General features: G+C 40.3%; 1 protein-coding gene across 1 annotated transcript; it reads right to left on the reverse strand.

Moving 5' to 3' along the window:
• Positions 1–1,233: 1,233 nt before the first annotated feature.
• Positions 1,234–23,735, reverse strand: IMPA2 (inositol monophosphatase 2). Its single transcript, XM_040549981.1, has 8 exons — positions 23,596–23,735; positions 17,354–17,487; positions 11,814–11,918; positions 10,385–10,430; positions 7,931–8,039; positions 4,385–4,493; positions 4,086–4,237; positions 1,234–3,223 (listed from the first exon to the last, which is right to left on the reverse strand). Exons 1-8 carry the CDS (start codon positions 23,710–23,712, stop codon positions 3,108–3,110), a joined length of 888 nt encoding a protein of 295 aa, XP_040405915.1. The 5' UTR covers positions 23,713–23,735; the 3' UTR covers positions 1,234–3,107.
• Positions 23,736–23,829: the final 94 nt, after the last annotated feature.

Raw genomic sequence — 23,829 nt, forward strand, 5'->3', positions numbered from 1 at the left:
GAAACAAAATAAGAAAATGCTGAGAAGCTGAGCACTGTTTGCTTAGAGGAAATAGTGACTTTTCAAAGGATAGACATATTTGTGCCACTGGTAGCAGAGAAAATCGTCTGTAAGCATCGGTCTCAGATGTGTAATTACAGATGCACATATGTACTCCATAATGTATACAGTGGAAAACATTTGCAGTGTTTTACAACAGCCAGTAGGAAAAAAAACACACGTGTTTAACTAGGTATTTAGAGGGATTTAAGGTTCTGGCTTATGCCCTGCACTTACTGTATTATGAATGCACATGCTAGAAGGGAGAGCTGACGGATATGCATGCCGAGCAAAGTTTTGGCTGTCTAGCAAGACAAAACAACGGAAGGACAAACTCCCATACAGTTTATTTCCATCAATATGTGTAATCAAATAGTTTTAAAGCTGTACCTTGATCAAAAGTTTGAACTGGTGTAATTTGGCTCTGTCCTGCCTGCTCCGTCGGTACCCCCTTTGCTGCCTGAAGTCAGCTGCTGCTGGTGGCCAGGGAAATTGGCTTGGGAAAGCGATCTGTCTGTAAAATAATCCCGTTTTTGTTTACTGGGGTACTTTGCAGGCAGATCACTTCGCTCATCTGGTCCACTGGAAGGATTCAAAAACGTCCGTACTGGCACACAGGAGGCAGGGGAGGTGGGGAAAGGCGGGATTGCTGCTTTGCACACACAGCGCTGGTTTAACGGGCTCGAACTAGGGCCCAAATACAACTGCATGCAGGGCACCAAAGAGAGTTTGTGACTGGATTTCTGCACCTCTCCCTTCCCACCACCTTCAGTTTAGCATTTCAGGCAACACCCAGATCTCCCGGCCTGGCCGAGCCCTGTGCCACGGGGCCAGAAGTGGGTCAGAGCCTCTCTGTGCCGGCAGGCCGAGCCGACAGGAAACCTCACAGGAGAGGGGGGCTGCCTCGGATCCTTCCAGCAGCTCCTCTCCCACAGCAAGCAGGGACATGACGAGGACGGGCAGGGGATGCCGTGGTGCTGGGCATCTGCCACGCTTGATCCCCTGCCAGCCTAAGCTTCCTTATAGAGCTTATAGCACGGGCAGAGGCTCGAGCAAAGCCCCTGCTGCTCCCACGGCCACCGAGGCGACGTGCCCTGGGATCAGAGCGGTGCCAGCAAGCTCTGCATCTGCTCACCTCTCAGCTGCGCTCAGAAAGTAGGGGGAAGGGAGAAGAAGAGACGAGTGAGCCTAGTAGTATTTATTATTTGTATTTTTATAGCACCTCAGTGCCTAGTCACGGACCAGAACTGCATCCTGTTAGCACTGTGCAAACCCCGAACCGAAGTACTACAGTCCCTGCCCCAAAGGGCTTACAATCTAAGTTTCTGAACAGAAGGATGCAAGGAGATGGAGAGGTAAAAGGGAACGGTGACAAAACGCTGATCACTGTGACAGACAGCATTGCTTTTCTGTTAAGAACTATCAGAGTTCTCAAATGCTTAGTTGAACTTAGGCATTCTTCACCTGGTCAATACTTCGTATTTCTCATGAAAAAAAAGCATTAAGAAATCTCACAGAATTCACGTTATGTTCACTGAAAACATTTTGCAAGAAACACATGTAAGGTTATTTTAAAAAATTACTGTTTAGTTTATATGTTCTAAGTAGATGTCTGAACACATTTACAAAGTCTACACATGCAGTGTAAAATTATTTTTTTAACAAACTGTTACTTTCTGACTCATTAATTTAATTTGCACTCTTGAAAAAAAAAGGATACCTTTCAATTCAATTTTTAAGAAAAAAAAGAAGTGATTTCATCTCAACTACTACTGTTCTGGGCACTGTTGTATCTCCTCTGTGCCCAAGATTTTAAAAATAATCTGAACAGAAATGATTAGCTTGGCAGAACTAAAACCAATACTAAATATAGGGACAGAGAACAACTGGGTATTTAGGAAATGTATGTAACTGATTTCACAGGTTTCTCTGATCAAAAAAGTGTGATTACAACTTTATGTGAGAAGGGCATGTGATTCACAACTATCTTTTTTGCAAGCGTATTCTATGTGCATATTAATAACTTCCCTGTAAGGGGCCCAATCCTACTGCTCTGCTCCAAGTTTCACTAACATCAACACCTCTTTGATGCTGCACTCTACTCTGCTGGCCTGCTACTGCGTGTCATAGTTAATACTGCAAATAACTCAGTGGAGTTCAATATTCCTGCTTTTACCTGTAATTACTCTGTGGTAGTAAAAGTTTTAACATCTCATAGAGGCCTGCATGACGGTATGATTTACACCCGTGAAAAGGGATGAAAGGAAAGAAGAATTAGATGGACAGTTTGTAAAGTCATTAAACATTTTCCATGATCAGCTCTGTCGCTAGTCATTTGGATAGCCTACTCCACTGAAGTCACATAAGTTACGTACACTCTTTACCTGAAAAGAACTTCCGATATTAGCTTTCTTCTATGCATTCTCTAAATTGCTGTAAACATCCAAGATATCCATATAAGTATATGCACACAGAGATGCATGTCTACGTCTGCATGTATATACACGCATATACATGTCTAGGTATACATATATATTTATACATACAGACATACACATATATATGCATATATATGGATAATATAGCTATGACATAGTTAGAAACAGTAATGTCACTTTTTATTGCATTTTTAAGTATCATAGAACAAGGGTATTATAGGCACACATCTTAACTACTCATCCTTACTACAGTCCTAAAGCTCATTTACCTGAGATCTGCATCTGTAAAAATAGTTCCATTTTTTAGCTGCATGTTACAAAAGACTAAGTATCAGCCCCACAGATATGAAATTACAACTTATTTTGAAACTAGTGCTACAAGTAAAATATGCTATCTTATAAAAAAGATGCTGCTGAAAGAGATACATATTAAAAAGGAAACACAATTCTTAGAGGTTTAAAAATCTCCTTATGCCTTCCCATATTGTAATAAATTTATAAAAAATATTTGACACAGAAAATCTCCACAGAAAGCATCCTACTGAAATCATGTACCCATTAAGCCACCCACCTTGCAAAAGTTACATAGTTCAGGAGGGCAGACTCAGTATTAAAAGTACTTAATTTCCATCAGTTTTCATCATCCCGTCTGTAGTGAATAGTTTGTATTTCCTGAGCTATGAACATAGCCATCTCTCTGGTGCCCGCAGCGATCACCCGGCAGGACATAAGATCCAGAGGTCCCCCTGAGGAAAAGAAGGTTAATAAGAACTGTTTGAGGTGATGTAAAAATTCTTAAATATAAACCACACTGTAATTAGATAGGTTCAGAGACACTGAAGCAACTTCATACATAGCTCCTTTTGGGGTGAGAAGGACAACTCCTTCTCATAGCTCCTTTTGGGGTGAGAAGGAGTTCAGGAACTCCTATCTTGAAATCTCTTGCACAAAAATGATTTCGGAAAATTCTAGATACAGAAGCAAAGTATGCAACAGAAGTGGTGAATGTTTAGATTTGTTCGGTATCCAACATTAAATGTAATATTTCCTTCTTTTAGTAACAGGAAGAGAGAGAACAGAAATTAGTTCAATCGGTATATCCTTCTTAATGCAAAATATCTCTCCACAGTATTGACCAGTAAACCATTATTCTGAGATGTGTACCATATAAATGAATAAAATAATAAACCAAAGACTGTGTTGTCCTTTACTCCGAGCAGTTCCTAGTCATAGATGTTCAGACATGTACCTGAGAGTCCCTCTTTCCTCAGAGGCTGTCTCTGCTGAAATCTGTTTGGAGTCCGAGCATGTCTACCAATTTCCCGGGCTAGTCCTTTACAGTAAATCTGATGCTTTGAAGGAATTACAAAGTTACGGAAATACAGTTTGACTCAGAAGGCCTTTGATGTGATGAAACCCCAAGCTGGAATTACATCACTGTGGTATGAATAACCAGACAGCCTAATGGAGAGTGCAGGCGTTTCTGCAGAATATTGCCAGAAATGAGATTGAGCCACAGAAGGAGGACTGTACTGAGGTAACTCGAGGTGCCTTGAAATAGCCATGTGGTCCTCAGAAAGTCAATGACAACAGGAATATTTCACTCACCTGAAGTGTCTATCACAGTGCCACCTGCCTCTCTAATGATGACAGTAGCTGCTGCCAAGTCCCAGCAGTGTAACCCGAACTGATAATACGCATCTGCGGCACCAGATGCCAAATGGCACAGAGCCAGGGTGGAGCTTCCAATTACACGGACCCTAAACATAGCAAGAAGAAATGTAAAGAGGAAAATGCCTCTGATTTCAGCCTATGCATCAGGCTGAAAAACAGCAACACGCTTGTTTTTTTTTTTTTTAAATTACTTCTGGTCACAAATGTGAGACATATATTGTAAGATATCTTACCCATGTGCTTGGGCCTTGAGCAATCTCTCAATGTTACCAAGGAACAGTTTCAAAGTTGCAGGGTCACGTTTTGGACCAATTTCTGTTAAAATTAAGGCCTTCGAGATATCTGCAAAGTAGGTAGTTGTTTTCATTAATTCAACAGCTTCCAGATAGCTTCTGGAAATTTTTCAAAGTAAACACTAATGGACTTTTCACAGAAAAACAATTATCATGTCCCTTTTTTTATCCCAAAGTCTTTCTAATGATAGGATAAGTGAAAACTTCACATAAAAAATTAAGCAAGACTAGATTTCTCTTATCAAATGGTCTGATTTAAATACTTTTAAAAAAAAAGGAGAAAAAAAGAACAGGAATATGAAAACCAAGAATGCATCCTTTAATTCCTGCCGTTTTCATACATTGTTTTATTTAATTGACCTGCCAGCTTTTGGCAAATTCACAAACTTCAGCAACCAATGAAAAATAATACAGTGACATAGTAACTATTAATGATACTAGACTAATCATATTTGAAAGCAGAATGGATCTTGAATAGGAAACTTCAATGTAATTTTTAAACAAATTATAAGTACTTGGGAATACAGGAAGATGAGTAAACAATTCTACTTAAAACACCAGTCATCCAGTAATAGCTCCCTTTTATTATGGCATTTTAAAGACTGAAGACACCTTATGACCGAAAAGCCCTCTTTCTTACCATAAACTAAAACAGTTTTAAAAATAATAATAATACGTGAATATTGCATTTGTACTGTGATCAGCAAAGACAATTACAGCTTCCATCAGATAAGGTTATTAGCTTTGTGTGCAGTCAAAGGAAAGACTCACAGTGACTTGCAAGGTGTTGAAGTAGTCCTCACGTGAGATCTCCATATTACTAGAATATAACAAGTGTATTCCAATTCAGGTGGAGATGGTTGATCAAATGCCAAGTGTCCCTGCTTCTGCTGTGCCAGTGGAACTTGGAGGCATTAAATATATACCGAATCTCAAAGGTTTATCTGTTGATTACTTGCTAACTAGGCTGTGCCCAAATGTCAGGTGTCACCTTCTACCCTGCATTAAAGGCAAGGCAATCATTCACGTAGGGAATGTCTACCTGGTTATTACAGCTAATTGCGTAAGTTGGAAGCTCTTAGCAGAAGTAGCAAGGAGGTTTTCAAAAGCAAACGCAGGTGGAGCAAGACATCATTTAATTAAACAGGCTACCAGTGAATTTAGTATTGCGGAGGAATATTATGGATTGAAGCAATGTGGTAAGTGGTTGGTGAGTAGCAGGTATGCAATTAGATTGAAAGTTACAGGATATCACAAAGCTGAACTGTAGGAACACATTTAACAATCACTTTTTAAATTACTGCCTTAAAATAGAGCAACACTGATCCAGACACACTGCAGGGTATTTGCTGTTTCAGTCACAAATGGAAACTCTGGATGGTGAAAGCAAGCTGCCTTAGATGTTTTTGCATAACATACTCAATTTATAATTACAGAATATTTAATGCAAGCTTCTTTGCTAAAATGCACCAGGCATTCAATCTGCACTAGTCATAGCTAGGTCATGACTAAGATGGTTGTTGTGTTGAGTTATTAAGTATATTTCGGATGAATAAATGGATCTCTCCAATTTTAGTCAAAGCTATAGACAGGTAGAAATTGAATGAAGAGACTAAGACAAGCTAGAGGGAGGTCTCTGCTAGAAGAAGGAGCAGGCTGATCACAAAACCCAATAGAGTTTTCGGTGTTCAAGGTACAAGAGAAAATTTGCTTGCTACTCCTCACTCTCATAGAGATTTAACAGGGACAAGGACACATTTATGACAAAAAGACCAGTTCTGTTGACATAGAGGACTAAGAAAAGAAAACACATTTACAATATTAGCACATGTAAGGACAGACATGAATCTAAGTGTGAGAAGAAAGTAAAACTCAAGGTCAAAGGGAAGATGGAGCCTTCGTTTAAGCTTATCCTGACTGCTTGTACTCCCAAACCAGACCTCTACAAAATTTGTCACTGATGAACAGTTTTTTGCCTGTACCGTAATTTCAAATGATTAAAACTGAACAATGAACATGTAGTGTAGATCAGTGTTATACAGAGTTACACAGCAACCACATTTCCTGAAAACAAAAGGCATGAAGTAACATGACAGCCCAGCACTCCAACACGTCATGCATTGGTGAAGGCTACTTGAATTCCAGCTGTAGATACAGGGAAAAACACACTCTTTTCCAAGCTCGGTTTATTTCGCTGAAGCCACAGTCCTTACAGGAAAACAACAACTGTGACCATATACACTTAAAACATCAATAGGAGTGAGACTAAAGAAGGTCCATCTTCACTGATGAAAGCGCCCACCACCAAATGATGTCTCTCAAAACAAAGGAAAATTTCAAAGCATTTGAAAGGGCAGAAGGTTTTCTTCCCTTGCTGTGTTCTAAACACCCACACAGACTGGAAGCCCAGAGAAAGAAGGACGAAAGTGGTATATGCCAAAATTATTCCCTGCTCAACTGGAGACCAGAAATTTTTGACTGCAAAAGCAAGTGAGGCTATTCTGACAGTGGCTCAGACAGCCCAACCAAGAGTACTCCTGATTTTCCTCATAGTCTCTGCCAGAACAGGCTCTTGCGGATTATGGGATATTCAAGTACAGACAAAAAATTTGTGCATAATCAAGGATTAAAATCTTAGGTGCCACTGACTTTACAATTTGCTCCATCTCTCCAAATGGGCAGACCCTTGCTCACTATTAATTTAGGTGAATATACAAACTTCCCCAAATTTTGAGTTCATTAAATATTTCAAGATCATTAAAATCTCTTTTTGTGGTGAAATTTTAACCATCTCCTGTGTATAATGATGTACATTTTTAGCACACGTAGGCTGCTGTCTGTAACTGAATGTTACGTTCTTCTCTGCAATTTCATTGATTAAAAGGAAACTTCTCTACACACATTTGATTATTGTTGATTTATCAGTAGAAGGATTCCATTAAAGTGCTGACTAAGTGCTGCTATCTATTTGTATGTTGAAACATACCTCACACAGGAAAGCAAGCTGTTAAAGAACCCCTCTGAAGCATGCATCCTTTAGTTTACTGTTAACATGTATGCCTACATACAATAATATACCTTATGATATACAAGTTTATCGGAAAAAGAAAGTGAATGACAGTCACCGTAGTACTGTGAATTTGATTCACCATTCCCATTGCATCTTGCTCATAAACAGTGATGCCAGTGTACAGCTGGAATGAAACTGGTGAATCTACTCATTCTTCCTTATTGTAAACAATGGTTCTGAATCAAAATAATTTAGGATTATTTAAGTAGTTCAAATTCAGCTGTATATTTTAAAAAGAAAAGGAGGAAAATTGTGATTTTTTCAGAAAAACAACAAACACATAACAACAAAATTATCATGCAGGAGAAATACCTTCCATCAGGATAATGATGTTCATTATCCTAATGATGATTTGCAACAACTCTGAAACAAAATTAACATATTCCTTTTAGAGTTCTAACAAAATCTAGACCAACCTGTCTCTTTTGATACCTGAAGCCTTTTGTCATTACAAAATGCCCCTTGACCTCTTCTACCAGTGTATAATCGTTCTTCAGTGCAGTGGTAAATTACACCAAATTCAAGCTTTAAGATTTTGAAAAGGAAAGAAATGAATGCAACTCAAATTACTCATCATAAATATAAACAACTACTAATGGCAGAAAGATCAGCAATATTTTAATTGGTACATGTAATCAAAGATTATACTGATGCTAATAAACTAGAATAATTTTACTATTATTATGATATTTGAGATATAGGTCATATAAAATTCAGTTTATAAAGAGAAGTTAGTGCAATCTATTCATGATCTTCTAAACTCTTACTTGCAGCTTCTTTGTGTTCACATTAGAATAGATTAAATGTTAAACTGAATTCAAATTCAATTATATATTTTTATTGAAAATATGCGAGTCCTCTAAGGCCAGATTCTGAATGATTTATTTTCACTGGTGAGCAGTTACATCTAGAAGTCCCATTAACTTTGGCCGGGCCCTGAAGATATGCAACCCCAAATACACAGATATGATTAGTCAGGTATTCAAACTCTGAAGTCATGGCACGCTGTTTACTAACAATGGATTCTTTTATATGTGCTACACCTTTCACGAGGCATTTCATTTGCCTGCCTTTTCAACCGAAGTAATAACCTCCAGTCACTTTTTCAGATGTTTCTCTGCAAAGTCGTTTTCTTTAAACATAAAGGTGAGAATCTCACGAAATCACAGGACTCAAAGAGATGGAATTTGAAGAGAAATATCATATATTGTGACCTTCAATGAAGGCTTGAGAATGAGTAATACTGGATTCTCTGTGGGAATATCTCTTCACCAACAAGAAGGTCACAATTTGACCCTTGATTTGAATCCAAGATATTTAATATTTCTATTATTTTAATAGTTTTCATCAAAAGATCTTTAAACTCTTTACAAACTTCAATGACCAGCTCCTAAAATCACCCTTAGATAAGTAAAACTAACTAGATTCTATCTAGGAGTGGGCAGACACACAAAAGCTAAGTGACTTGTCCAAGGGCACAGAAGTCAGTAACAAGATCAAGAAAACATCTCAGATGTTCTAGACTCCAAATCTTTTCCTGCTGCCCTCCTCCATTCAACGTGATGTTCATCAGAGATAATTCAAAGGGAAAGGGCTGTCCTTGCTCCTTACCCTAAGGTCCCATGTAAACCAAGTGGTAATATATATATATTTTTTGAGGAACACTATTAATAGACTCTTTCCCTGAATACATCTGCAGGAATTTCTTCAGTACTGTTCAAGGCTTACATTCAGGCCAGTTCCCCTGTGTGTTCTCCTTTGGCTCCTTTTCAGCCTGCTATTTTTTTTGGTTTTGTTTTTTCCCATCTGTTTATGGAGGGAGTTTTAACATCATTCTTTATTTTTGTTTCAGCTTTGTTTAGTTTACATAACCCCAAATATGCAGCATCTAAATCATGATGGTGTTCTAGAAAACATAAATATTAGAGAAAACTGTCTGGTAATAATATGTAGTATTCAGAAGGACCTCTGGGAATGAATACACTTCAGAAAAGCATGGAAGTGCTTCTTTGCAGTTTCCATGTTTGAAAAGTCTAACTTGAGAAGTACACAACATTATTCTGTCTAAATCTGTAAGTGCTGCTAGCACATCTGAAAACTATGTTATTATTGCACAGAATTCTTGCTGGCTTCAGTTACAGCGATATATATATATATATATATGACTGTGGACTTAGGCTGAAAGAGGCACATTTCTTGGCAGTTTGAATAGCTATTTCTTCTGTATATATATCAAACTTTAAAATGGCAACATTTGGAGAAAAGCCTTTAGCATGAATGAGTACAGCTAGAAAACTAAAAAAGACAGCATATATGAAGGCTAGGTACTTTTTTTCCCTTGTAATCAAGCTCTCATGAGGGAAATATAGTCATTTTACCGCCTTAAGAAAACCTCAAAGGCAGACTAAGTGAACTAGGCCCATAATTTTGCAGTCTTCATAAAAAGCAATTCTTAATTGCCTCATAGCAGCAGTTAGCTTTCACAGATATTGCTAGCAGCAGGAAAGAAGCAATCACCATCAACGTAAGAACACTGAGAGAGATGTTTAAATTTTGAATAGGAAGCACTATATTTAACTCATTATGGTTTTGTCTTACAAAACCTTGCTTACACAAGTACCCCCTTTTTAGTCACATAAATCCTGTAATATTTATAATAATTTATAGGAATTATCCTGTAATTGCTAGTTTGCATAAGTGAAGTTTTGCAGGACTGGGATTTTAGACTAGTGGAGTATGACCAAATGCATTTAAAAAGCATGGAAAAGCCTGACCAGTGGCTGATTTTTTTTTTTCTTTTGAAGTTCCCACATGGTTTTGAGACTTCTAACCAAATCTCAGGTACCCATCTTAAAGAACATACTTCATACCTCTTTGTTAACAGCAAATCCAATGCTCACTGCCACTGTTGGAAATCTGTGAAAAAAGAAGAAATAAAGTATTATTGAGGAAAAATCTCTCAGTTTGATACTTAAACAACTTGCTAAGGCAGCAAAACCCCACACGGAGCTCTGCGACTTTACCTGTGTCAAAAATACTCTTGATATCATACTATTTATCCTTTGCCAGATTCTTTGTCAGTTCCACTTAAAGCATAATTTAATATTTGAAAAAATGCAAGAAATAAACTCTTGAAAATATCAGGATTTTTATACTAAATGTGTTGTATATTTTAGTAATCTTTTTGCTTTATTGTAATTGAACCACCCAGTGTAAAATCATTAACATTATAACAAGTCATCACTTTTAAGAGCACATTTTGTTCAAGTGAACCGAGAGCATCTGAAATAGCAATTAACTTGCAAGGAGATACCTTGGTGCTGACCTCAACATAAAGAGAAACTAGTTCCTCTACTCTCTCTTTTGCTAGAAGTGATGGTCGTGTATTTAATTTGATCCTTTTGAATAAAGTATAATTATTGCTTTTTAAACAATGAAATAAATTTATTTCTTACAAACATGTTTTTAAAAAGTTTGTAAAAGTCCAGAAAATTAAAAAAAAAAGAAAAAGAAAATTTCACTTAGTTGAATAAAACGCTAACACATGACCTCCCCCCAGACTGAATTCTATGTAATTGCACCAGAAATCAGGGAAATGCTTTTTTATTTTCTTGAAACGATAACTGCAGTTCAATTAAACTGCTAACTGTACGGCAGAATATAATTTAGGTTTTTAAGTAAAAGTGTTATAAACATCCATTAAGTTTACAACTCCTAGCATTCAAATGATGAATTAAAACTTTTTTATTTTTGCAATACTGATCCCTAGATCTCTTTTTTTACAGAGCAATACTTTAGGAGTTTAAAACCAGTATCTACATACAGCTTAGTTTTCAGTTATACTCTACATGTATGCAATGGTTGTACTTCTCAGGAAAAATGAAGCACTTGTATTTGAAAGGGAGAAAACACCACTATGAAAAGGAATGTGTAGCAACCACACAAGGAGTTAGGCCAAATGTCATCATAGTACAGCCTTGTTTCTTCAGTTCAGCTCAAGTCTCTACATGTTAATGTGTGGTATATATAAATGAGCTGTGAGTCAAGAGCTTCTGGGTCATTAAGCAATCAGCGAAAACTTTAGCTTACCTTTAGATAACAGTACAGAGCTCTCCCCAGCACAAACACACACTCCCTCAGATATACTATGTGAGGCATAAAGCAACAGTGGGATGACTCCTACTTACGTGTCGCAGGAACAAATTTACCACAGTAAATTTAACCTTTGAGCAGAAGGCAGGATTTGTGAGAAGCTAAATTTTGCTATTTTATGCATTTCCAATTCCCCCATCCACTCACCTATGTACAAAATTGCAGGTTCCATCAACAGGGTCAATAATCCAGGTAGGACTGTCAGTGAGGACACATTTTGAACCAGCAGCAGTGGATTCTTCTGCAATAAACCTGTATTTAATGTGGAATAAAAACATGTCTCAGAACACTGGCTGAAATATACACTCATTAAGTATAACTCCATCTTTCTGTCTTTTGAAGAGATATTATTTTTTATATAAATATACATTTCATATATATGTATATATATATGAGTACGCACGTATTTCTTTTTTCACTGGGGAATGGGGAACTTTTACAGAAACTTCAAAGGAGAGTTCTCAAATTCATACCATACTATTTCAATGGTAAAAAAGAACTCTATTCATGTTCACTTTCCTAATGTACCATTAAGAAATTCATGAAAATGAATGCAGAAATGGATCTGAACTGGCAGCTCTGGAACTCTAAAGGAGGTTTTTCTGTAGAATGTAATTTTATGGGTTAGGGCTATTGCTTGCACTAAGTAATATACACTGCAAAATGTAGCTGCTTCTTTTTGCAGTCAAATCCAGTCAGCAGGAAGTAACGAACTCTTAGAGAATCCACAATCTCACTCCTAGTAGAATTTTTTTTACAGTAGTCAGAGTCAGGAAAATAAAAAGCTTGAACACTTGAACTCTCTTCTTCCCATGACCCAGAGAAAATATTTTTTTATTATTATTTTTTGGTTGCACAAGGCACACACTGAAATCTGAGCTTGTCTTCTGTTCTATCCCGATTTCTTTCATAGATATGTTTTTTTGTTGTTGTTGTTGTTTTTTTCCCCTGGGAAATCTACATCCAGTTCTGGAGCATTTCCTGCTGACCTTAGTCATCCATGCTCTCCCATAAACTGCTCAGGGTCTGTTTCTCTAAGAGCTGTGCAGGTGCTTCTCTCACAGATTTGAATATGGCCCTGTATATACAGAATGTGTAGAATCAGACTGCTGGTACCTAATCCCACTTTTGGTTTCACATTTAAACAACTGGTATTGGTTTTCAGAGCATCTACAAATGCCTGAGGACAAAAAGGCTTCCCCTAAAGACATAAAGGGAGAGGAAAAAAAAGGATAAAATAGAGAAAAAAAGTCTTTTGCAGAAATAGTTGTTTCCCAAGGACTCGAGTAGCAGCAATTTGCTTTTGTGCCTTCAACATGTGCTGCCTGATGCCACATAATAGTGCAAATATGAGCTTAAAACGTCCTGCAGACAGCACAGGAGGAGTCTTCTTGAATTTCCCAAATGCTGTTTTGCCTTTCCCTCAGTAGCAACGGACTATTTTGATGGCATTATGGGCCCCCGGTTGATACGAGAAGGGAAGTAGCAAGTGCTTGTTACTATTTTAATCTCCTTTAAACAGAACAGCTGAAGGACACTTAAAAGTGTTAGCGTGCAACCAGGAAACCAGAAAAACCTTGAACAAGTGCTTGAAGTTCTCAGTCAAACGCAACACATTGCAGATTCCTCACTTTATATATTCCATTATTTTGCCTTGTTAGTGCTGAACCATTTGACTTTTCCTTCCAAAAATCTTGTAATTAGCACCTAAACCCAAGCATAAACCCTTCAGCTGCACTGCTAGCTGCAGGTGAAACTGATCTTCCTGCAGACAGAGCAGCTGACAGCTGGCCTCAGATTGCCCATCCCAACCCCCAAATTATTCCTGTTTTCCACCTTACGACAGCTCCACCAGCCAGAGACTGAATTGTAGCTGTTGTCTTGCCAATCAAGAAGGTGAAATGAGAATCCCCTTAAAACAAGAGTATTTCTGTGTAAGGTGTTTTACCCTCACATATCACGAACCTGTCCCTTTCCTTTTCCTTACTGCAATGCTGCAGTCCTCAAGTACAAAAGCTCTAACATGAAGCTGGGGTACAGCAGTGCCCTTGATAGGTAGCGATGTCCAAGGTCCAATTTTCAAAACAGGTGTAGGACAAATTAGGTGCACATTTTATGAAATTTTTGCTAGCAGGTTAAAGTAAGCCCATAGCTGCTATGCAATACTGGGTACTGTGATTGTTCCTAAAGGCCAGCATCTGATGAATTGTGCTATGGCTCCGTGTCCTGTAAAAACATGCACGTAGAGCAAAACACTCAGGCTGAAGCCTTGAACACCGGATATTAGGAACAGTTTAAGAAGTGTGTGTGTGTATGTGGCGGGATAGCCATGTCATTACAGTAGTTAATTTAGTATGCCAGCCTTTCAGCTCTCCTCAAATCTGGATTAAAGTTTTCTCCCACTGAAAATGAGTCTGGTAATTTTAGCTTAGCCTGAGTAGACATCTGTTTGCGCCACAAAGCCACTCTGAAATTCATTGCTGGGACAGCAGGGAAGCTGTAGCAGAGCCTAAACTGCAGAAAGAGCGATATCCAGTGGTGCACAGCATGTTCAAACCAGGGCTACCCCTCAGCTATCCCATTAAGGGGGTCTGAGGGCAAAATCCAGGCAGACGGGGTTGGATGTCATGGCTGAGTCCTGCTTGTAATTGCTCCAGGATTAAGGCCACAATTAACACCAAAGATGACAACTTGTGTAACAATAACACAGGCAAATGACACAATAGCCTTTTACAGCCAGTAGTCCATGATACTCTGGCTGTGCCTATCTGTGCTTCGAAGACCAGCCAGAAAAAATACCCTTTTGGAAAGACTCATTTGGAGTACATCAGAGTGCCAGAGAGAGAGAGCAAAGATGAAAACTCAAGTGAAGCATGAATGAGGATGTTACACATCACTTGGCCAAGCAGAGACAAGACAGAAGCAAGGGACAGAATCACAATTTAAACAGGTTTTCCTAATATTTCTCTTTACTTCTGAGCATATTTCCAGTATCTCAAGACACACCACTGCCACAGCACAAATGGCATAGGTTCCAGAGAGATCTCTTCTAGTTTCTCTAACTCCCAAGATACATTTCTAAAGTGTGGTGCAATTTCTAAAAGTGGTGCATTTCTAAAGCGTGGTCGACATGTTGGAGGGCAGGGATGCCATCCAGAAGGACCTGGACAGACTTGAGAGGTGGGCCTGTGCGAACCTCATGAACTTCAATAAGGCCAAGGGCAAGGTCCTGCACCTGGGTTGGGGCAATCCCAAACACAGAGGCTGGGTGGAGAATGGATTGAGAGCAGCCCTGAGGAGAAGGACCTGGGGGTGTTGGTGGGTGAGAAGCTCAACATGAGCCAGCAATGTGTGCTTGCAGCCCAGGAAGCCAACCGTATCCTGGGCTGCAAGGAATGTGGCCAGCAGGGTGAGGGAGGTGATTCTCCCCCTCTACTCTGCTCTTCCGAGACCCCAGCTGGAGTGCTGCATTCAACTCTGGGGCCCCCAGCACAAGAAGGACACGGATGTATCAGAACAAGGTCCAGAGAAAGGCCATGAAGATGATCAGAGGGCCGGAGCACCTCTCCTATGAAGACTGGCTGAGGGAGTTGGGGTTGTTCAGCCTGGAGACGAGAAGGCTCCAGGCAGGCCTTATAGCTGCCTTCCAGTACCTGAAGGGGGCCTACAGGAAAGCTGGGGAGGAACTCTGTCAGGGAGTGGAGTGACAGGACAAGGAGTAACTTAGGCTTTAAACTAAAAGAGGATAGGTTTAGATTGGATATGAAGAAGAAATTTGTTATTATGAGGTACTGAAACACGTTGCACAGAGAAGCTGTGGATGCCCCATCCCTGAAGGTGTTCAAGGCCAGGCTGGATGGGGCTTTGGGCAACCTGGTCTGGTGGGAGGTGTCCCCCTGCCCATGGCAGGGGGGCTGGAATTAGATGGCTTTAAGGTCCCTCACAACCAAACTTTTCTGTGACTCTATGATAATCTAAGAGAAAGAGAAATAACAGAAACCTTCACTGATGCTTTCAACAACTAGATTAGGGGAAAGACTGAACACAATTTAAATGATCTTTTGATGTTTTCATTGTACTTAAACCTTGATTCCTACTGTGGATTCCTCATTGCAAGTGTCTAAATTTAGTCTTTTAAATCCAGTTTTAATCTACTGTTTTATCTAAATGCATTCACTGTCTGAACAAATTCTGACCAAAATAAACAACCACTATCTGCAAAAAAAATTGTTTTGAAGAAATTCATTTATTTGCTTACGGAGCCATAAGTTAACTGTAAAGAGTTAATAAAAGTCAGAGATTTTTCCATTTCTACTTCTATGTTGACCTTACAACTTTTGTTTCCATTTTGAGTAACTTGAGTGCTTCTGATGATTCCCATTTTATGTGAAATGTATATGTTTTATGTTCATTGCCAGACTGTTCAAGGAAAAAAGAAACGACACACAGTGGAGATGAGAAAAGAGCACAACCAGCAATAGTAGACGGAATATTACACAAATAATAGGCTTGTAAACCCTGGCAGTCTCTTGAGAACTGCAGCCAAGAACCGCACATTGTGCTGTACAGTACCGCTTCAATATGTGATCACATACAACACGTATTTACAAAGCTATATTTAGTATGTAATGTTCTTTTAACACATTCATTTTTTTCTTTGTTATTTTCTTTACAAGAGCATAGCTGACAAGCAGATTAGTAGCTGAGCCCTCCAGATTCTCGTCTTTGTTGATTTCTGCGCTGTGCTAGAGTGCAAGGCCCTTTTCCATTAGAGACGCGCACAGTTAGAAGGAAGTCATACAGTATTTAAGTGATACACAGGCTCTGCAGCAAGACGAATTTATCCTCGTGTACTGAGTTCAACTGTGGAAATCAACTGCGGAGTCTCTGCATCAAAACAAATCTGGCCAACTAATACAAAATCTCTCTCTAATCTGTGTATATACTAGGAGGAGTTATTTTCAAATTGACCTTAATAATTCAAGAGGAGTCAACAATCTGATTATTTTCAAAACCTTGGGTTGAAACCCCATAAAATAATTCATACCTTATTTATTTAAACGCGTTGAGTGATGATGATAAACAACCCTGCTTATCACCAGTTTTAGGATTCTACACAACACAAGGTAAATGTGCTTAAATATGATGGTTGTCCTGATCTGGCAAACACTTATCTATGATGGCAAAAAAAAGTGATAGAAAGGTCTGCAGGATGGGATCTTTGCTATTATTAATTACAGCTATATTTTAATGGGTGTCTTTCGTGTAACTCTTTGAAAATAGAGAACAGATTCCAAAAATCATGGAGATTTATATGAAACCTTCATACACGATATCCTCACAGGGGAAACACCAATATTAAATACATTTCAAGAAGTTAAGAAACAAAGAATTTACATGCACAGGTCATGATAGAAATATTAGAAAATATAAAGCAATCAGTATAGGGCAGTGGTAGTTCTTTAAAATGGAGTCCTACAAATGTGTCCAACAGCAATAATATATGTAATATATGAGAGATACATAAAACTGAAAGAAGCTACTACTGAATTAAGAAAAAAATAATGTTTACCAATGATAATCTGACTTCCAGGGATAGATTTTTAAATTCCCTTCAAAAGCCAGTCAAATATAAAGCTCTTATAGGACAAAATGGTCATTCATAGTTTCTTTCTATAGCCACTCACCTGTGGGAGGGAAATTTCTCTTTCAAAACAGAAATAATTAAATTTTCCACAAAATGATCAGTCTCGGTCACGAGGTCTACTGCAGATGTCTTTGTAGACACTTGTTTTTCCTCTGTTAGAGCTTTCCTAATAATCTGAAAGAGAATTTCACAAATCAGATTTGGTTTCCATTCACCCTGTGGACATTAAAATACTATACTTACTAACAAAATGGTAGCTAATCCTGAAAAACAGTAGGTCTAATTCTACCAGAACCTATTCTAGCTCTTCTGAGTAAAAATCTTTCTGAGATAATGAGTACTCTTTGGGAACACAACATTTTGAATCACTCTGCAGGAACCTCTCTTGACAGTTCAGAATGGGATTAAGAACGGGACGCAGCTGATGGAATAGAAGTATGATAGTGATTTAGGAAGTTAAAGAAAATACGTGTAAGATAAGAAAGAAACTGGAGGCCCATAATTTTTCACAGAAAACCTTTTTTCCATTTTAAAAAATTATTTACAGGACCAATACCCCCACTGCTCCTTTACTTCAAAAAAACATGCAATAAAGCAAACCTCATTGGTTTCTTTTTGCCAACAAAGACACAATATTTATTTCTTCTTGTGTATATGGGTGTTAGGAACTTCAAGTGCGGACCACCCACTAGTCTCAAAGAATTGCTTTATGTTTAACAAAAACAAATCCCCAGATATGGAGCCAGTGATCTAACTCTGGATTCTCTTTTGGAAAAGTCTCCACATCCTTTTAAAGGGTTTTACTGATATAAATTTGGAACTAAACCACATAAATTGCAAATGCACATATGGGAACACAGTTGATAAAAGCTTTTCCCCAATTTTACCATTTTTTTCCCATCCCTTCATTAAAAAAATGGGGGAGAGGGGGGAGCAGGATGATAACGCTCAGCTTGAAAAAGGAGCTGCCTAATTTTTTAACCATTATGAATTATTTGAAATTAGGAAAACCAAAACAAATATTAGACTTATTTCTATAGAATTATATAAAATTAAAAACAACACCAAGGAGACTAATATTCTGAGTCCCTTCTAAAACATAAATTTTAATTGCTTAGTTAAATTTCCACGGATCAAAGCATTTTAAATTTACCTACAGAGAAATGTTTTAAGACCAAACCAAACAGTTCTGCTGTATTATGCATGGGAAAGGGAACTGGGAACTCCCTAATTTCAGTCTCAACTCTTGGCTTTTGTAGTCTAAAATGCTACATTTGAAGGGTTTTCAGATTGTTCTGACATGTAATCGACTTTGTTGGCTGTTGCCTTAGCATTAGTATCTGGACTAATGTTTCTGCTTCATGAGCTGCAAAGCATTAGTTCTGCCTCTTTACTGAGCTGCTGAGGCCAGATTAAAACATTTCAGTTTGAACTTTAGCAAAAGTTCATTATTGTATACCAAAACATTCACTTAATCATTTTCATTCCCCCAGTGCCCTGCTATGTTTTTCTCGACGCTTTAACCACACCGCCGTCATAAAAGCGCCGCTCTAGGAAGGCCCTCAGGCTGCTCTGCTGTCCAAAGCACAATCCAAAACACTGCAGCCATCTCAGCCGCGTTGTGTAACCTATTCTACAGCACCTGCTATGCTCATGCCTTGTATTTTCATCACTCTTTACTTCTGTCCTGCGTACATATGCGTTAAATGTGTTGCATCACGTAGACAGAAAGCTGAGGAATACTACGTCTCATTTCTTGCCCTACGCTCTCCTTTCAGCAGAGAGGGTCTGAGTTTCTCTTTAGCAGTGCCGTGCGCTTGACTCCTATTCAGTTTTAACACCCAGTGGATGGAAGAGATTTGTGCAGCCATGTAAATCAGTACACGCTACCATTCATTCGGCAGGGGACTGCGGTCACACCTGGCTCATGATGCAGAAAGAACAGCAGCTGTGAAGGCTCTTGTGGGGATGTGCTGCAATCGCCTGTTTCTGTTGTGTGCTCCAGCACTTGAGCTTTCCTTTCTAAAGGCAATACTTTGCACGACATTTTTAAACTTGATTCCTGTCCTCCAAAGTGCTCGCTTGGATCTGCTTGTGGATTTTAGATGTGGCATACACGTTAAAACACTCAACGTTACCAGGTCCCAAACTGGATTTTTGCAGGATCCTACTTGATGTGTTCTGCCTGCTTGACAGCTATCAAAAATACCCTGATTTCCCAGATTGTTGTGTGCTACCATTATTGTAACCGGACTTACAACGTGCCTACACCATTTACTTTCGAAAAGAGAAGCTGTGCTGGAGTCACCAGCAGCGAATGGGCGCCACACCTGCGTTAGCTCACCCAGTGAACCAGGAGATGCTGTGGGGTGGACGGGTCCCTGCCACCTCACGGCCTCCTAAGACGTGTCTGACAAAGGAATTCATGTGGGTTTGTACTGACCCGTATGGGCATGTAATCCAAGTCAGAGCCCAACACGCAAAGACCTGCAAAGACCACGTGTATTCCCTGCATCATTGATGAAGCGGCTTTTATTCTTCCCAAATTTATCACACAGCTCAGAGCGGTCCATGACTCTGCTTACACTGAATAACCCCCAGAAGTCCTCTGCCTCCCAGGAGTATCAGAGCCTGGTGCTTCTCAGGGGTCAGAACAGGCAGAGCAAGGCGAGAGCATCACTCAGCTCCTTTCCGTGTTGAAGCCCTACAACAAGGTCTGTAGAAACCTACCACAACTGCCTGCTCTTCTCAGCTGGGCATGGAGCTACACAGAGCTCCCGTGTTAGGGAACAGTCCTTGTAGAAAGTAAGTGGAAGACAAAAGGGGCTAGGGGTTGATGAAATAAAAATGGCTGATGGTTCCTTGTCACCATTGTACAAAGTACAAAGAAATTGACAACTAAGACGCTGTACTTGGGTTGTAAATGTATTTTACCAGGCTTTATCACTGTATCATAGGTTGTTCCTAGATTATGATGACTTTACAATTTCTAAGCAGCTGACTTTTGACAGTGTGTTTATTTAGAGCAGTGTTGTTTAACACTTTTAGCCCATGCTGCCCTTCCACTAGATCAGGGCACATTTGGGGGTTCGTGCAATGCAAGAGGCATCTACACCAGTACATTCATGAAGACCACAACCGCAAGAAACGGACTGCCCCTGCTGCCTTGTTCATTTGCCACGGAGCAGAGGAAATGGAGCTGCAGGGGCTCGGTGCAGTCATGATCCTGGTCTCTTCCTTTCCTTACACCTTTGTGAAATGAAGACATGCAAAGGAAAATGGAGAGGAAAGAGGGCCCAGATGCCTCCTCCCACAACACCTGCCAGGAGAGCCACCTGCAGTGACGTGCTCGCTGTTTCATTTCACCATACTGCTTGCACTTACCACACTCCTCTGGGAGCCCCAAGGTGGAATTACATGCTTGCAATGTTGTCCCGGAATATTTGCTTACTGGTAAAACCAAACATCTAGATGAAAAGCATAACTATCTGCACATAATTTAGGAAATCCCAATATGCTTTGCTAAAAATAAATAAATAAAATGAAATAAAAACTATGTTCCATAGAAAATAGCCTAAAATATCCCCTGGGAGCTAACACTGGGAAGAAATCTTGACTTTGAAGAATATAAATTGAAATTATTTTTATTTGCCAGTGGATTTTTTTCAATGTGGGATTCTGCTAGGTCTCTCATGCCTCATGAAATTATTTTCTAACCCCCTCAAAAAAGAAACAAAGTATGTGTGGACTTCAGCAGGCTAGCTTCTAGTCTCAGTTTTTTACCCTTGTTTTCACCTTGATGCAAATTTACTTATTTTTGTGAAATTTTTCCAACTGTAATTGCAGAGAACTGTGTAAATATTACCCAGTGCTCAGTAACATCAAAGGTACAGTGACTAGTTGTACTTGCTTTTCTTTAGGAAAAAGACATACTAAGCCAATGGGTGTATTCCCATGAACATAGGACGAAGAGTTTACTCAAAAATAAAAAGCAGAAGAGACATCTGAAAAAGTCTGGTTATATGTGGCCTTACAGAGTGGATTAGGCCTAATTTTGATACAGGCCAATTAGAGAGGTTACAAACAAAATATCCATACATATTAAACAAAAGACTGTGATATTTTGTAAGAATAATGGAACTACATAATAGCATAGGCAAGAGAGGCAAAGACTTTAATCTGGGAATGGAAGTTACTCCAGCAACATCACTTTTGATGCACATTCAAAGAATCGTTTTTTTATTGGCCTTTTAATTTTAGAAGAAACAATTCTAGAGCATGATGGAAAGATGATATATTTTACTTATATTCATGAAACATGATGCAACATCGGGAGACCACAGAACCATACTGCTAGCTGACTTCTAGAAACCCAAAATCTTGCTTTGCATGCCTTTCTTCAGGCTGGCCTCTGCGACAAGACTCTCATAGGCACCTTCTAATGATTCCACGGCTTCCTAACCTGCCATGGATGGGAGAAATGGAGGGCCTTAAAAGAAAGGCTGAAATAGGAAAAATTCCTGCAGGGATGGAGACAGCACTCAGATCTGATGAAAAAAAAAAAAGTGCAAATAGATCTGTGGGGGCAGAGGTGAAGGTGGAGGGGTCTGAGAGATGGGAGAAAAGGCAGAAGAAAAAGAAGGATAATTTGTCCAGTGGAAGTGACTGGTTTTGATGACCAAAACAAAACTCAATTTTATTGATTTTCAACAAAAGTAAATCTAGCCCCATCAAATCTATGTTAAATGGCACTTTGTGTCCTTATCTCTAGCTTCTTTTCAGACTAGTAGGAAGTGGACTGACACTTTAATGACATATACTGCCCTACCTGTACCTTTTGTTCCACAAGGACTTCCGACAGTTTTTGTAACAAAAAACCACATTCTTTAGCATTACAAAAACATTCCTTAATGTTACTATCCAATTCTCAAATCCTACTTAAACAGCATCCTTGGCTGGTTTAAATTTGGCCTGCCAAGAATCGGTCATTTCCTGCCAGTTGCAAGGTAGCAATGGCAAATGGCAAACTGATGCAAATTGAAAAGGTGCAAATATCAGTCCTCTGGAATGTTTATTTCTTCCAGGAAAACATGCTCAGCTATGGTCTTCCAGGTGACTAAAATGGTTGGAGATGGTTAAGGCTATCCTCAAAGCTTGATATTTTGAGAAATTAGGTGTGGAAGCTTGAGTCATGAGAGGCCTTCTTGTGAAATGGCTGGCAGAACGAGCGTGCTGAAGAACCTCCCGTTTGGAGATTCTGTGAGAGCATGACCTGTCATTCCAATTTGGATTATCCACTTACTCCTTGTATCACTACAACAAGTCCCCTCTCCTCTGGCATTCTGCTAATCTTTGCGTACGCGCATGTGCGTCTGTGAAGGGGGAAACAGGTTTAACGATACACACTAAGGAAGAACTAAAGGTCACAGTGTGCCGGTACAAAGTGTTTTATAGTGGAATGGAAGCAGAAGAGCAATGCACGTTGCAGAGACCTGTGTTTTACCCAGTTTCTCATCTGCTGATCCCACTTCTTGGCTCTGTGAGAGCCGGTGGAAGTTCTGCTGTTGCACACCACGGGGCCAGGAGCTGACTAATCTTCTGCTGCGTCGAAACACGGATCTCAGTGTACACCTCTGGAGAGGTACTGCTGAATTATCCCTGTCAGTGAATTTCGGCCGCCCTGAAGACACTGGCATAACCAGATGATGAAACCTCTCTGGCACAACTATTTTTTCTCCACACAAACGCTGGCATTGTCACGCATAAACACACAACGCTCTAAACCATTATAAGAATAAGTGCTTGGTGGGTGACTGAAAAAGTTACGTGAAAAGCATCCACGCTGACAATATTTTTTGGTACTATCCAAGCCCTCCGAACCACAACTCAAACCCGCAATGCCCGGAGGCGCCTCCTGGTCCTTCCGCCGGCTGCAGCCCCCGGGCTCTGCGACCGCCCCCGGGACCCCTCCTCACCCCCGGGACCCCTCCTCACCGCCGGGGGGCCAGGCGAGGAGCTGCTGCCGGCTCTGACAGCCCTGCCGAGCCGAGCCGAGCGCCGCCACCAGCCCAGCGCCCACACCCGGTCTCCCCCCCCCCCCCCCCCCCCTTCACCTCTTCATTTTGTAATTTTTACCCTCAAAACGCACCTCCCCAGCCGCCTGCGGGCGGGATGCTCCAGCCTCGGGGCGAGCCCTCCCCGCTGCCCACCCCCGTCCCGCCGAGCCCGCAGGCGGGCAGCGACCCCCCGGGGCTGCGGGGGGCTGCGAGGGGCGGCTCTCACCTGCCCGGCGCGGAGCGCCAGCTGCACCGCCACCTCCAGGCACTCCTTCCAGGGGTCCCCGCCGCCGCCGCCGCCCGCAGCCCCTTCCTCCTCCTCCTCCTCCCCGCACGGCTTCATAGCGGCGGCGCCGGCTCCGCTGCCCGGGGCAGGGCCGGGGCGCGGGGGCCGGCTCCCCGCCGAGGAGCGGCGCGGAGGAGGAGGGAAGGAGGGCAGGGAAGGAGGGAAGGAGGGCGG

The sequence above is a fragment of the Cygnus olor genome, chromosome 2 (genome assembly GCF_009769625.2).
Source record: "Cygnus olor isolate bCygOlo1 chromosome 2, bCygOlo1.pri.v2, whole genome shotgun sequence".
NCBI classification, from domain to species: domain Eukaryota; kingdom Metazoa; phylum Chordata; class Aves; order Anseriformes; family Anatidae; genus Cygnus; species Cygnus olor.